The sequence below is a fragment of the Falco rusticolus genome, chromosome 1, assembly GCF_015220075.1.
Source record: "Falco rusticolus isolate bFalRus1 chromosome 1, bFalRus1.pri, whole genome shotgun sequence".
NCBI classification, from domain to species: Eukaryota; Metazoa; Chordata; class Aves; order Falconiformes; family Falconidae; genus Falco; species Falco rusticolus.
Window position 1 is genome coordinate 111,914,986 of NC_051187.1, and position 16,345 is coordinate 111,931,330.

At 38.4% G+C, this 16,345-nt stretch overlaps 1 protein-coding gene across 1 annotated transcript in view; it reads right to left on the bottom strand.

The window, feature by feature from the left end:
* Window positions 1-463: 463 nt before the first annotated feature.
* ARHGAP10 (Rho GTPase activating protein 10) overlaps window positions 464-16,345 on the bottom strand; it is a 155,070-nt gene continuing 139,188 nt past the window's right edge. Inside the window, exons 21-23 of the mRNA XM_037396443.1 lie at window positions 12,136-12,267; window positions 10,579-10,670; window positions 464-1,269 (exon numbers count right to left, since the gene is read on the bottom strand). Of these exons, the coding sequence (XP_037252340.1) occupies window positions 1,181-1,269; window positions 10,579-10,670; window positions 12,136-12,267 (313 nt within the window). The 3' untranslated portion in view covers window positions 464-1,180. The remainder of the gene's footprint in view (window positions 1,270-10,578; window positions 10,671-12,135; window positions 12,268-16,345) is intronic.

Consider the following 16,345-nt stretch of genomic DNA (forward strand, 5'->3'; position numbering starts at 1 on the left):
AACTGCATGTAACTTTTTTTTTTTTTTTTTTTTAATCACAAGGCACAGATTGATAACACCACAAGATTTCTGGAAGCTTTTTCTATGACCACAGAGAAGTCTCTTACTACTCAAATAGTTCTACAAATTAAGAGGCAGCTACTCGAGGACTGTGATATTTTGAAGCATCATTAAGATCTTGTAATTGACAATTACAGGGGAGGAAGAAAGAGAAGCTCAAGTGGAAACTAGACAGACAGACAGACAATAGATAAAATGCAAGATGCCTCCAGCATGCACAAGGATCATAGCCAAAGAATCTCTTTTCCTTTTGGCTTGAGCTTGCAGAGTTGCCTATTTTAAGTGAGGAAAGTTCCCCATCCACTTGGGAGCCTGCTTGAGGCTGACTGCATACAGCTGCCAATAATTATTTCACATCGTAACTTACAGAACCAGAGCAAAATATTCTCCAACATAGGAATACTTAGGTCAAATAGCAAATAACATTTTATTTCATTTACAATGATATTTTTGAGTAGCAACAGAACCATGACATACAGGAGCCTGTAATAAAAGTTCATGTGTCTTATCTTTGTAAAATAAATGAAATCATACGCACAATACAAATGAATGTGTTCTTTGAAGACATTTGAAAAATGTCATGTCTCGATACCTATTATTTTACTTACTAGTGTCTGTTCCGTACTGTCTATTCCACTTCGAAATTTAATCTAATTGTCAGCATGATAACTTTTTTTATCCAACAGTGTTTTCCAAACCCAAACAATTCCTGTTAAAAACACTGGTTATCGATGCATAATCTCCAGGACACTAAGTTCATAAAAATCTTCTTCAACTGATAGTTTGGGTCACAGATCAACCAAGTATTTGACTTAAAATGCTAGTTATCTTGCAAACAAACATACCACTACTATTCTTTACAATTGAAAAGAAGCACCATGTTAAAAAAATCAACCTATCCCTCCATCCCTCTTGCTTGTCCTCCCACCCATTCCAACCCTTAAAGAATCATTTTTTGTAATTTATATTTGGCAACACTTAATGTCTTTATACAGATGGGGATCTTCAACCCATAGTCAGTCTCTTCATTGATTAAAAGCAGTCACAAAAGAAGAGAGAAGTGACTATAACAAAAATCCATGGATACCATGTACACCTTCTTGGCGTTCAATGCACAAAGCTATAAAAACTGAACATAATTTTGTGGAATAAGTCCTCTCTTCCCATTTAGTGTGCCTTCTAGCCATCCTGGTTCTCTGGAAAATTTCACTGCAAAAGAAAAGGGGAAAAAAATTACTGCATCTTTTTATGTTTGAATTAGTACTTTTAGCTTTAGCTTCATGACACCAGGCAAAGCTTCTTGTCTGAAATGATGAGTTTAAGAATCTGGCTGGGAAAGATGAAGAGGATGATTAACTTAACTTAAATATCTGCATAATACAGGTGCTTGAACTCCCTTCTGCAAAGCTTACATGGTGGAACAGTTTTTAGGTGCAGGAGATTTCATTAAGGAAACAGTAAATGGAACTTAGGACAGGTTTATCAAATAGAAAACCTAGACCCCCTTGAGGAGAAGTCAGAATTCATATCAAACAGTGGGAAATAATTTCAGTAGCTGGGGGCAAAGCAAGACCAAAAACCCGGCTTGAGCAGAGGTGACGAATCTGGAAGCTCAGAGCCACCAAAAAATGGCATAGGACCTTACACTGCATGAAAAGTGAGCATGTACAGCAGTACAAAGGAAACAGAAATGAGCCAGTGTCACTCCAAGGATTGTCTCTTCACAGAGTACAGCTGCTATCAGAAGAGACCAGTGGACAAAATCTGAATCATTCTGGCTAAATCCTCTCTCTGAAATTCAAATACATAGCGCTGGTCACAAAACACCGGGGAAAGGCTTGAATGGCAGTGCCTTATCCTTATTGTCATCCAAAGTGTTTACCAATGCTGATCTCAAAGTTTATGCAAGAGTATCTGTGAATCTAAAATAAGAAAAATTTCACCTCAGACTAAATGCTTCACAAGTTACTCTGTGAGCAACAGACCTAATTAAATCTGGCTTCCTGTATATATTGTGACCACATTTGAAAGGAAGTTTAGAAAGAAGCACAAGCCTCATTTCTTTAGAAAACAGTCTTGAAAGTCCTTGAATTCCCCTATCAAATTCCTCAAAAGAATATGATACAGGTACCTACGTAACTGTAAAATCCCACACTTACAACGACCTACAATATTCTCTACCATATTAATTTATCCTCACAGCGCTTCTGAGACAGACATTATTTAGGGAAGAAATCAAATGCTGAAACATGCTGCCAGCCATGTCAATGCTTTATTTAAAACACATTAACACATTGGGGAATGTGATATTTGTAGCCTTCTACAAATCAGGGAAATAACAGTTAAAGAGAGCGCAACATGTTAAGCAGTCTCACTTTCAAAAGCATTTTAAGACTCTCAATTTGAGCACTTAAAACATACCTTCCCCTAGTTTTTTCCTGTGTCCTGTTATTGTCAAACAGCGAAGCTAGAACCTTTGCTCTGAAACCACATTTTAAACAACAGCTATACCTCCAAGGAATCCAGTAAACAAAACTGCTTTCAAACGATACTGACAGTTTAGATTCAGAACAGGAGTCTGGGCTTATATTTATAATTAATATGTTTAACAGAAAGGTTCCAAAGGAAAAAAAAATGCATAGAAAATTACCTTTTAGGATCTCTGTGCACACAGTAACTTACATTATTATTAGTAATTAGCAGACCCTCCTCTCCCTTTGTCATTTTTATTCCACAATTACAGAGTATACATGCATTTGAAACTGCATTGCTGACACTACCACAAACCTCCCTCCGGCAGCTCCACTGCAGCAGCTGTAATTCCACCCTTTCCAGCAAAACAGGCCAGCAGCTCCAGTGGGCAGCCAAACCTCTCCCTGAAGTCTCCCATGCCTACAGAGTACATCTGTATTACAGGAAACAAACTCCAAAAAATGACAGATTAGGAAGAAAAACAACTAGAAAACCTGGAAGTAGGAAATTTCTACTTGTCCTCTGGAGCTCAACCTCAATTTACCCTTAGAGACAGGATAGGTATTACTGGCACGTGAGCACCTGGAAAGGCCTGGTCAAAAAGAGGCTAGCCCTCACCTGAGAGGATCAAACTGAAATTTAAAGTCACCTAACATTTACCAGGGGGAAGAAATGCTCAAACTATGCTGAATCACTTGACTCACACAACAGCACACTTCCAAAGAAATATTTTCTAAACAAGGTTGATAACACAATACTGAACTGCAGCACGTTCAGAGATAACGCATGATGGCCAAGCAATTGCACTTAATTGGACTTGAGTGACAAATACCACTTTTCACCCCAGAAGGCTACACATGGACCGTACGACTGAGCTCTGTGCTTGGAAAATTAAGTATCGCACATGTATGTTACACAGCTCAGGGCCCCGTTATTAGCAGAAGTTTCTTGTAGACTCTATGAAGACTGAAGTAAGAATTAGCACTTGTATTACACCTAAGATCACCAGTTCGATAGATCAAGTCTTTTTTTAAAAAACGCACCAAGTAGTAATTCTTAATATTCAGCAACTGTGGCCACTGTCATGTTGGGTAGGACTTCTGCCCCCATTCAAATCACCTTATGCAAGAACGGTTAAGATACCTACATACATCACTGACTTCTGTAGGCAAATGATATTAATGGGGAAGCTGTCCAAATGTAAAGCTGCTTTAAGCTCCAATGATCCTGTTTTCTTTGCTAATCCATTTCCAAAGTATAGCATAAACCAGCACGCATTCATTTAAAATAAAAAACACTTTACCACACAAAAGACAATTTTCTGTCATGCGCAGCTGCTCTTAAACCTAGGACACAGGCTATTTCTGGAAAAAATACCCTGCTCAAGAGAAGTGGTTCTGTAGTGTCCCCTTTCTGTCATCTCTTCTCAGTCACCAATTATTACAGTTCTTAGGACTTTCAGGCCTGCCTCATTTAAAAGTACCTTGCTGCAGAAACTACACATTTGGCCTTAAAAGTACAACTCATTATTGGACAAATCATCCTATAGGACTAAGTCTCATGTTGGCTAGGGACAGGAGGGGGACTTGTAGTATAAAAGGTACAGGACAGAGAATTACAAATGAGTGTTTTCAGCAAGGTTAAATGATTGTATATAGCAAGACCACACAACAAGACTAACCAAAGAACCATCACCTCTTAGGACATTGGAAACAGCAGCAAAGTTGAGAGCCCAGAGCGAGACAGCGGCTTCCTCAGTACCTGCTGCAAGGCTATTACAGCAGCTTCCCTCCAGCAGAGACAAAGTGTAGAGAAGGAAGATGTCTGACCATCAGTATGACGGCAACTGCTGCAGAACAATCACCCCAACTCAAACGGGCCAACATAGCCAACAGACTTTCAACTTGCAATAAGATCTCCAAGTAAAAGCTTTTTCTGATTGCATGTAGCCAAGAAGCACGACAAGGGTGACTTGGCATTCGCAGCATTTATTCTTACCTTTCTGTATTCTCCATAGGAAATAGCTTCAGTATTGCCAGTGTTAGGATTACCTAACTGCAAACACATACAATTCACAAGCAGCTCTTCCCAGAGACTCAAGGCTATAGGCAGACCTTGCTCTGCTTTGGCAGCTCAAGTGTGTCACAGATCTCAACAAAAAAAAACCAAGAGCAAGACTCATTTCCACAATGGAATTAGTTCATTGCCTAGTTGCCAGTAACTTCAGCAGGACTGAATCAGGCACCAATTTCCACACCTTTGTGGAAACTAGCTGTTTTGGGAGGACACAGAAACAGGGGAGGGAATCTAACACGCATGGTGCCTGGCACAAGAGGGCCTCCCTTTTGGATGGACTGCTTTGCCAAAGTAATGACCCCAACGAGCTACATAAATGAGGATTGCATTTTGTGGGCAACAGAAATCTCACTGCTAAAACCACTACAACACCAGAATACGCTTCCATAGAACTCAATCGCCCTGGCCAACTTTTCACCAGGAAATTAAATTAAAGCAACAAAATGTGCTTGCAAGCCCTGTGTGCTTAGAAATCCCTATGGGCTTTTGAAACAATCCCAATGGGTAAAGTTGACCACAGAGATGCAAAAACATTAAGCATGCTTAGGGTTAGCATGGAATTTGAAGTTTAAAAACTTGCTGTTTCCCCTAAGTATGTTGTGAGAAGCAGAATTATTTTGTGGACAGGACACCGGGTTAGGAGTCAAGGGGTCTTCTTCCTGACTTTGCTGCAGATTTACTGTGTGACCACAAATAAAACAGTCTGCCTATAAGGCCTCAGGCTTGTGAACAAAAGCAAACACACTGATATACCATGACAAATTAGTGAAGGCAGAATTCAGCTTGTAGACTGAGACTTCCCTATATAGTAGTGTCTGAGCTCCTGTTACAGCTGGGGGAGATCTAGTCAATATGACAGTAGAGAGCACGCCAAAAGAATAATCTGGCTCACCCTAAACCAGGGCGAGTGGTTGGTCAACTGAGTTGCTGCTGAGTTCCCTGCACTATGACTTGGTGACCTGTAGGTAGACACTGAGACCTGGGGACTTTATCCTGAGTTGCTCGGCTGTCAGGTGGGATTGGAATCATCTCTGACGGTCCCACATGCACACCAAATGTAAGGTGAAACACATCAGTTTAAACATCTACCATTTTAATGTTTCTGTCCCGGAGACCAATGCTTCTACAACACCATTGGCAGGAGCAAAGTCAGGCTGGTTAAGGTCAATCTACCTTCAGTGGCTTTTTAAAACTTCTAGCAAAGTCAGTAGGAATTTGGTGGTGCTCATCTGGTACTTTTTATTGGTGAAGTGATTGTAACTTGCAGCAGCAGTTTGAGATAGCTTCCTCCAAATGGCATGGAGCTATCTGAAAAGAAGAACATCTGTACACTCAGTTTCTCCAGATGTAAAATGGAGATAATTCATGCACATGAATGTTTCCAAGTGCTTTGAAATCCACAGATGAAAGGTGCACAAAGAAGTAGCTTTGTCCTCTTTTTTTTTTACCTCAACAAAAGAATTATTTGCACATGGAGTGCAATACAGTATTTTGGGAGTACTGTTTCTCTTTGATGTAAATCCTTCGTTCATCAGTACCGTAAAGACAGACAGTCCAGAAGCCACAGCACGAGTAAGAAGGAAGAGAGTGCCTTGGAGTCAAACCCACGAACATTAACTAAGGCTGGCACTTTGTAACACTAAGAAAGATAAAGAGGGGTGACAACAGCTGTGTGAACACAGCTTTTTGTGTTCCTTCTATGCTTGGTAGGGACAATGGGTGCCACACCTTTCCGGAAGAAAATTACCGTAACAAAACACTTTCTCAGTTTTCCTCATATTTTCTCTCCCCTAAAACCTGATTTTTAAAATTGTAAAAAGCCTTGATGAGAGCTGCATTGACAAGTGTTCAGGAAGCCTTCCTGCTAGCAATACTGCCAAGGAATTTTGTTGTGTAAACACTACTTACCCTATCCAAAACACTTCTCCCTAGTGAAATTCCCATTTACTGACTTCTAAGCAGTCTCTTTTCAAGAACCAGAAATTTAATAACACTTGGCTCCAAGGCTGGCAAGGTTTCAATGCCAGGCAGTCTGATTATTCTTTCTATGATTATTGGGAATATCTGCTTCAACAACAAAAATATACAGCCAGCACATGTCTCCCTCAATCTCAGATCTTACTCTCTCTTCTTCCCGTATGTGCCCTTATCCAGCTGCAAACTCTTCAAGCTTTGCCTCTAACCACTTGAATTACATCGTTATGCGCTGTCAATAATATAGCCTGTAGCAACGGGGAAATAGAAATATTGGCAGAGCCTAAGGTAAAATGAAGATTTTTGTAAAAAAAACTTGTAGAAATTGTTCAGATGACATTATTCATTGTCTTACACAACTCAAATAGGAAACTTTGCCTTTTCTTTTTAACTTACCAGATGGAGCCTTAGCATTTACATTCTATGACACGTTCATGGAAAGACTGGGGGATTCGGAGTAGCACCATGTACAAGCAATATTGAAAACACCTGAATATGCAAATGTTCAGCTTCTACTGATTCATATCAGGTGATGTAAAGCTTAGTTTAAAACAGTAGTAAATCTAACCTTGTCGGCCTGCAACAGAAACAGTTAATTTTCCCCCCATTCAGAAACAGGAAATGGAGACAGAAGTAAAGGTTAAACTCTTACCTCCTTGCACCAGTATTACATTTAACAGCTATGACAGGCGCAAGACTGTACTTCATTAAATGCCATTATCCTGTCTCAGGCTACAGCAGCCAGAAAGATTCATCCAGGACAATAACAGGTAAGAGCAAACTGCTGCAATCAACAGCTATGGATCAAGAGAGACAAAATAGAAAAAAAAAAAAACAAGGGAAGGGAAGGGAAATGAAAGAGAGAACGGAACAAAGCAGAAAAGAGAAGGAAGAGAAAGGAAAAAACCCTCAATAAACAAACAGTGAGAAGTGAAAGAGACAGAATTAGAAAAGTGAGACAGGCAGGGTGGAGAAAGGAGAGACAGATAAAACCTTCACTAATGGAAGCAGCACTTCTTAGTAGACATTAATTTAACAGTTACTTTAATGGTTGATACTAGCTGTATGTCAACTTGATTGATGCGTTGTCATTTTGATAGTTAAGGTTATTGGTAGAGCTGAAGAATTGATGTATTATTACTTTAATTCTTCATTTGGGGGCTTTATTAGGGCATATGGGAATTTAAATTGAGTAACTAAAGAATCTGAATTGATTCATTGGAATCTGATCCCAGCACAGACACAAGGGTGACTACCACAAAAAGGAAAAGCCTATATGAAGGCATTTCAGAGGTTTCAAATATGGAGACTGTTGTGCATTTTTAATGAGAATACCTTTCTATACAGAGAGAGCCATCCATGACATAACCTATTGGGAACCGCCATGGAACGTCCATTAAGTTACTACATATATCCAGTCACTGCCTTATTACTTGCACGCTCATCTTTTTTCCACAGCCTGCCTTAGCTGAGAGCCCTGCAGGGCAAGGACAATGCCTATAAAATAACCAGGATACGGTGGAATAAATCAAAACAAGAGTATTTAAGGAAATGTGATCTTTCCCATTGGAAATATGAAATTAGGTTTTCAAAATGCAGTCCACATGACCTCTTCCCAAGCTTCCAACCTTATTCATATGATGACATGGAAAAAAGTCTTACAGTCGAAACATTTCTCTACAGCTGCCGAAGAGTCAAATTGCATACTTGTTCTTGGACAATCCAACTCTCTAGCTGGAAAACTCAACTCGGGCTGTAATGTACCAAAACCACGTAGCTTTGCCATAACTTCTAGTGATCTCTTTACACAAGAAAAGAATCTTAACATTGCTCTCACACAAACACACCACACAGAGGCAACTGCTTCTTGAAAGACTTTCTTATCCCATGGCAACACAACAGGTATGCAACCTTGCTGTTCTGTGTTAGAAAGGCCTCTCTTCTATGTATCAGATTTTTTCCCCCATGCGCTAGATTTTTCCCCTGTATGCAGTTTTATGTGTGCTGAAGATCCCTATCATTCATGTTTTAAAAAACTTAAATTAACTGGTGTTAGAGACTTTTAAAAGAGCAATCATTTAGCTAATTCATATTTAAAAGGTTTCCCACCTAACCTGATTCAGACGCGATTTGCCTGTAAGGCAGCTCTAATAGGAAACATCAAGTATGATTCTGTAAAGTGGGTCCTAGTAGGGAAGAGCCTAGCAGGTACTCCAGACCACCTTATGCCGCAAAAAAAGCAGAACTGTAGGCTGGACCAGGCTTACTATTTATTTGTTTGGGAGGAGGCTGAGGACAGGAACGTCCTGTGTTCTGTCTGCTTTAAAATAAGTATCACAAAGGCGGCAAAGGAGATGTCTATATGCCATTTTTTTATTGTTGTTATACATGCTTTAAAAAATATACTCTGCTGAGCTTCCCATTTGTTTCAGCTTGTTAAACAAATTAGGAACATCCACTGGAGCTGGGGAGGACAGGATGGAAAGATTTTCATTTATGAGAAAAACTTTCCCACACACACTTTTGATCCAGTGCTAACAGAGTTAACAGGGTGCATTTTGGGAAATATAAGACATTTAGTTAGCTTTTTAATGCCTGCAGGTTGATGTTTTCCAGCTGTTCCAGACTGTGTACTTTTCTCTTTTTCCTGCTGGATGTAAACTGGGACTCTGGAATACTCCTCCTTTATTGGAGATCCAACCAAAGATTCTCACACGTCCTATGTGAATGACTGGGCAGTACACCCCTTAAGTGCATTAGGTCATGCTGAATTAAACACCACCTTCCCTCTGGAAAGCATGTCTCAGATTTCAGACCTGGTAGCAAACTAAAAGCTAGGGATGGATGAGAAGCAAACAGGCATCAACACAGAGTTTCCAGATTCTTTAGATAATGCCTCTTACTACCCTCCCTGTCTCTAGACAGACTGGAAGACTAAAATACTGGTCTCAGCACTCACAAGGTTCTTAATGATGTAATCCCCAGATCACTTTGAATCCCTCAGCCTGCACAAAGCTTGGATGAAGATCTGACCAAACTTAAGAGTCTTCTGGGTTTTAGTATGAACATAATTTTTTTATCAAGGTCTTGTAACAAACAATGGCCTTACCATGCTGCTGCTTTGAATCAATTACTGCTTAGAATTATTATTAAATCGCATTCAATTAACAAGAATTGCTGAATTTGTCCAGGCCCAGTTGAGCCATTCCATACCATCTCTTTCTTGTCATAGGAATTTCCTTGTGATAGGAAGAAACTACACTCTAGTGTAGTCTTCTACATCTTCAAGAGATTGTATTACAATATTCATTGGCATAAGGTTTAAAAACTGTAACAGTTCCTGTCAGTTTGAACTCCCTTTGCAGCTCTTAAGGAGTAGAGCCATGGAAGTTCACCGAAGAGCAACACAGTCTTGAGCACAAGAATCACAGCTTGGATGGCCATATGTAATACTACGTTTGGGTCTACAGAAATCTTTAAACACAGGCCTTCAATTCTGCACCTCAGTGAATATTCCTTTTTCTGCAAGTATGTACACACACTAAGGCAGCTCTTGATCCAAAATGTAAACACTCCCTTGTCTCTAGCAATCACCCGATTTACCTGCAGCTCTGCTTTCTTCAAAATCCTTAAACAGTTTTTGTTAAATGAAAGCCCCATGTTATTTTACAATGGCAATTCACATTTTAAAAAATACAGTTTCATAGACCAAGATGTTTTTCTCCATTGCTGAATACCTATTTTGGTACTACAACACGCTACTGAAAAATTAGACCAACTGAAAGAGTCTACTCACCAGAAATCAGAGGTGTTGCCTCATAGCACTAAGTAAATGCTAAGTAGCTTCTGTGTACCAGAAATCTTCTACGTCACCAACTGTGTGCCATCAGCAACATTGGCAGAATAGCAGTCAGGCTTGTATTTTTATCCAAAGCCATTTTAGCAGTTTTGTCTATTTGTTTTTCATTGCTTTATATTTACTCAAGCAGTACTTACCATCTTCAAAAATTGCTCCTATCTGAAATGATAATTCAGAGCTATGTTCTGCTTCGCATGGATAAACTGCTCTTGCTTTTCGGGGGGCAACGCTGAAAAATGAAATTAACAATTTTAGTCATTTTTTACTATTATGAAGACACTCTCCTTTCTCAACAATTTTCTCTCCATTCTCACTTGGAGATGACAAACTTTAAACACAATCTCTCATGCATCATTACAGGCTTATAATTCATACACACAAATGCCAAAGCTGAAGCTTCACAGCTTACTGTTGGCATTTCTGAATATCATACTCCCAACTTTATGCACACTTATTTTTATGATAGTTGAACTTGACTTTCAACTACAGTTAAAATTTTGCCAAGTGCTAATCAGCAATGAAATCAATAGTAGGCAAAGCATACTATACTTACTTTACAGACTAATCATCATTATGTCTTCTAAAACATTTCTTCCTGAATCTTGCAATTCAGCTTTTCACTATCACTGTAGAGAATTTCCTTTGTATATTTGTTTACAATATGATTACTAGACTACTGAAGATGCTTTATTGTCCTAAAGACAGTAACGTTTCTAACATTTCAGGCAGTTTTTAGAGGTGTTCCCAGGATGCTCAGTAATAAGCCATCAATATTAATTTGTCCAAAGTACTCATTTCTCCAAGTACCATAAGCAGAAATCTTGGAATATATATTTTGGCACAATTCAATTAATCACGTCTTTGCGAACTGACAGTTTGCTGCTGCCCAATGATGCTTTGTTTAGACACAGCACCCACACCATTAAATCATCTTTTGTTTAGCCCAGGCAACAACAACTACACATAAAACATTTGGAAAGATTCTCCCTGCCCCAAGAAACTGGCAGTCAAACAGACAATGCAGTTCTGGTGCAAAATGCGTCCAGTAATGAGAAATGGAATTTTGTTACCAAGTGTTGGAAATAATTTATGAAAATACCAACAACTTTAATTAGAAAAGCAAATGTTGTAAAACTTGAAGGAAAAAGCTAAGATGGTGAAAACCTTCAAAGGGAAAAGTTAAAATACTTCAAAAGATGGACAACAACATGGAAGGAAGCAGAAACAGGATAGAAGGAAAGAGGCCAAAAGAGTGAAAGAAAAGAATGAAACCACAGAGACAGGTAAATTAAAACACGGGAAAGTCTTTCAGAGGCAAGATGGCTAGGTTAAGAAACTTAAAATTTGCCATGGGTGGCTACAGAAAAGAATCTGTATTTTAAAGACACTGTAAGAGAATCACTGCAGTAGAGAGACACTATAAACTGCCCACCCAAATCAAAGCCTGCTTGTATTAACCAACAAGCCACTTGCTCAGTCTGGGTGGCTCCTACAAGGAGGGTGTGAAGGTGTTTAAAGGAAATATAAGACAAAAGTAGATGTTATTTTTGTTCTGTCAGAATTGCTAAGGTTGAATTTCTTGGTTCGCAGTCAACATTCACATACGCAGAAGACATGAATTAGTGATTGTTAAAAAGATACAGAAAAAAAGGAGCCAAATAAATAACTAGCAAAAGTCGAAGTGTACATCATACCTTTCCACTGCTCTGTCACTCCCAGCGGCAGGGTTAGGGAAGAAGAAAGTGGATGCTGCAGTATTTGTTGCAGCTGTGTTAGCAGACGGAGTATTCATCCACGAGACCATTGACGGGCGGCTTTGACCAGAGCTAAGAGGAAATATATTCAAAGTAGTATTAACAAGGTGAAAAAAATTTCTTTTCTTACTAAAATGTTTGAATCTTCCTAACTAGATAACTAGTTAGATTCACATATTCAAAACCAGTAATAATGTCAAGCTGATTTTGCAGACATGGCTATTGTATGATTCTGCATTTCCTCCTTGAAAGTATTCTCCTACATGCCCTACATCCTAAGCTAAGATGAATTACCTGAGGTATGACATAACCAATAAAAAGACAAAATTCCACATTCCTTATCTAATAAAGACAGATACAATGAAACTGCATACAGCAGGCTATTATTTGAGCTGCCAGTTTGCCTTTACAAGTTTTGACGAATCTATTTAAAAATCTTCTCCATGCTGTACTAAGGCATGTACCACTGGGAAGATTTCAAAAGAGGCTGCAGCTATTACAACATTGGGATCACAATGCTGCCTCTGGATTGAGATCTCACTGACATAACTGCATAGATGATGCCCCAGTGGCTGCCCTCAGGAATATGCCGTTCAAATATGTGTTAAATAAATGGCTGAGCACAAAGTTGCCACAAGAGGAAAAGAAATAGCAGCCAAGGCTAAAACTTCTGTTAGTCATTGAAAAACATACAAAGTCCTCCCCAACATAAAGGATGTTCCTAATTTTATACCTTAAAGAGCTAAAGCGGTCCAACACTGGAAGGCTTTCTTTCACCGCATGGACAGAACAACAAATAGTCTAAACATTTAATGTTAGCATATCTTTGGAACAAAGAGCGGGACTTCAAGCAGTTCCTAAGCAGAAACAGAATTAAAATCATTCACACACAGCTTTCACACAGGAATCATCACTCAGAAGTACAGACTTCACAATACAGCATTTATCAGTTCGTCCTATTCCAAGATTAACTTCTTAGATAGCATAAATCCTCAAAGTACCACCAAAATCCAGGAACCCAGTCACGAAGGTTTCTGCAGAGATGTAAATGCAACCTAATCAAGGTGGATTAATCTGGTCAAGATTCTGTGGGGTGTAACTGCACACCTAATCAAGGTGGATTGACCAAAAGCAAAAAAAGGATCAACAATAATTGTAAATCAATAAAAGAAAGCAGGAAACCTAACTTACATAGCTGAATTTAGCCTTCATGTTCACTGGGACATTTAATTTCTAGAAGAAAGAATGACTATTGTTGGTTTGCACAACATGGTTTACAACCAAATTCAACTTTCACAGACTGATTTTCCTAGCCAATATATCTCATAGTCATTCTAGCAATTACATAGTTAAGCAGACATTTATTTTTATTATTAATTTTTAAATTTAGTACATTATAACATGGTGAATGGCACATTCCTTATTTAACAAGGCAATAGTTTTTCCTTTGGATCTGTGTCAGGCAGCATTTGGATGAAAACTGGAATTCACAGTGTATGAAAAACAGCATTCTACAGTTAATTCCATGAATAAAAATGAAACTTAGATGTGCTGGAATCATAACCAAAAGGGTTTATCAAAACGTGCTCTGGTTTTAAAACTATCACATTTACCAAATAAAAGAAGGAATCATATGTAAAAAACTGAATTAAAACTGTACTGTGCTGACTAGCAACATATTTCTCGCTAAACTTTGAGAAGAGGACATCTAGTCTGCTTCACCACTTCTGAATCTTCCACTATACAATTATTTACATCTTCCAATAATTACACACCTCTGAAGATGAGCACCTACATAATTTTGCTGTTTACTTTTACTTGAACTTGTCCTTTTCCATTTTTAGCTAATCATAGAAAACTTTTCCTCAGGTAAAACAAAAACCTTCAGCTAGAAGTGACATTATTCAGCAACAAAAAACTAAAAGTGAACACTAGCATTTCTATTATTTTCTCTAAATACTGAGGATAAAACATTTCTGAATGGTACCGTAAGGTTTATAAAAGTTTGCTAGAAAGTAGATTATTTCTCCCTCAGGTGCAGAATTACGTTTTAACTCAGTAAAATAAGAGGTGAACCTAAGAGAAAAGTTTTTCAAAAGTGAACTAAAAAAAGTATCCTACTTGCATAGACTAAACTATTATACTTAAAACAATCGGGATATTTAAATAAAAACCATTTTCCTTGTCCTCTTTTTTATTCAATTCAAATCAATTCCAACATTAAGATTGGTGTCAGGCTCACTTCTGAAAGCGGTAAAACTACAGAAAATAGAAAAATAATACTCCGAGTATATTGCCTGAAGAGTATTAAAATGCCTCTAATGCAAACTAAGCACAATTCAAGAATATTCTACCAAGTGGTCTTCTCTAGTGCATACCTCAGATGGGTGTTGTTTGATTTTCAACAAGTGAATAATAAAATTCTCCACATATTAAATATTTCATTGAAACATGCATCATATTAATCTATGCAACTTACTTGATCAGCTCTAGAACAACACACACCACCTGCAAGTCACAGGATTAATGATTTCAAAACAATACTTAGAACAGAGAAGACACAAAAGATACCCTCTGACCCAGGAAAGCAACGGTCATTCATAAGAATATTTGGAATAAATACCAGATGATTTCTCACTGAGACTTGCCGAGAAAAGAAAAAAGGAGGAAAGGCATGCGAATAAAGGAACAGAAGATGAAATAAAATGTTCAGATCCATGTCATGGCACGTTTATTTCTCAAGTTACAGGACTCAACAAGAAGGATAACCTACCAACTAGTAAGACTACACTGTCCTTTACCAGTCAGCATTATATAAAAGCATATGAAAACTAGCAGATTTTCTATGAAATCTGAGCCATTCCAACAGCTCTAATGGAAAAATGCTCCAGAAGTGCAGGTACATGGAGCACTGGGCTGTTCCCTCCCCCACTTTTTGATTAATTCCCTTAATACATATCAGCTGTAGTGAAATCACTGCAGCACAGCTCCCGAATTTGCCTGTCACTTTCAGCTCCTAGTTACCGAGCAAGAGATCATCCTCTAAGATACAGCGGGGGGTGGGACAGGACATTTTTCAATAGCAATAGTTTCACCATATTTAAGAAGGAAAAAAAACCCAAATCCCAACTTAAAGTATTAAGCACATTCTAGAATTTCAGGGTTTGGGGTTTTTTAATTATTATTTATTTACTGTACTTGGCTATCTCAGGAACCATTTAATTTTATTATTAAAAAAGAAGGTTTTACTCGATAGTAAAAATCAGTCCCAATGTTGTATGTGTAAGCAATAAACTGCTGGATATTTTTTTTTTCTTGAAAAGATTCTTGTGGTAGCAAAGTTACCTTGCTATAAAGCTTTGCATGCTTTGTTTATAAAGATGATGACATATTAGAAAGCACTACGTATCTTATCATATAGCATCTCAACTTTAAGAAGGTACATTGAAAAAATACTTTCTCCTATGGGCTAAAACGAAGGGAATGCATTTCCTGTGAGGAGAGAAAGAAAGAAGAAGGGGGAAAAAAAAAAAAAAAAAAAAGCCTAACATCACCATCTCTCTTTGAGAAAAAATGCTATTGTCTGACATAGTGAACACTGGGAGAAGGGAGGAGGGGGAAATGGCCTTACTGAAAATAAGCTAGAGATTTTGTACTGATATTCAGAAACAAACTCCTGAAAACAAGATTTTATTGGATGTTTATCTGGCTGGTTCCTAAGGTAACACAGCTAAAGAGCAGCCTCTTATCTTGAGAGTGAAGAAGAGACTCTGTGAAAAAAACCTACACTGCAACTCCTGAGAAAAAAAGGGTTGTTTCATAGATGAGTTTGGCAGCCCCATGGTTGTGGTATCACAGTGTTTGGCTGACAAACTCAATGAAAGTGTTCTTAAGAGGTTTCATTATAAGATGACACAGTATATCAAAAGGTGTTGGCTATTTCTGATTCGATATGCGATCCAATACTCTCTACCACCAGACAATCATCTTCCCGCATGTTAAAACCCCTATGCCTTGGTGAGGCTGGGGAGCAAAAAAACACATGGACAAAATTCTAGAAATTGTCCATAGCTGCAGCAAAGCTGGAGACAAAACAGAAGGGCAGCATTTCCTCATCTGTGTTCCCTCTGAAAAGAAACTCCACCTCCAA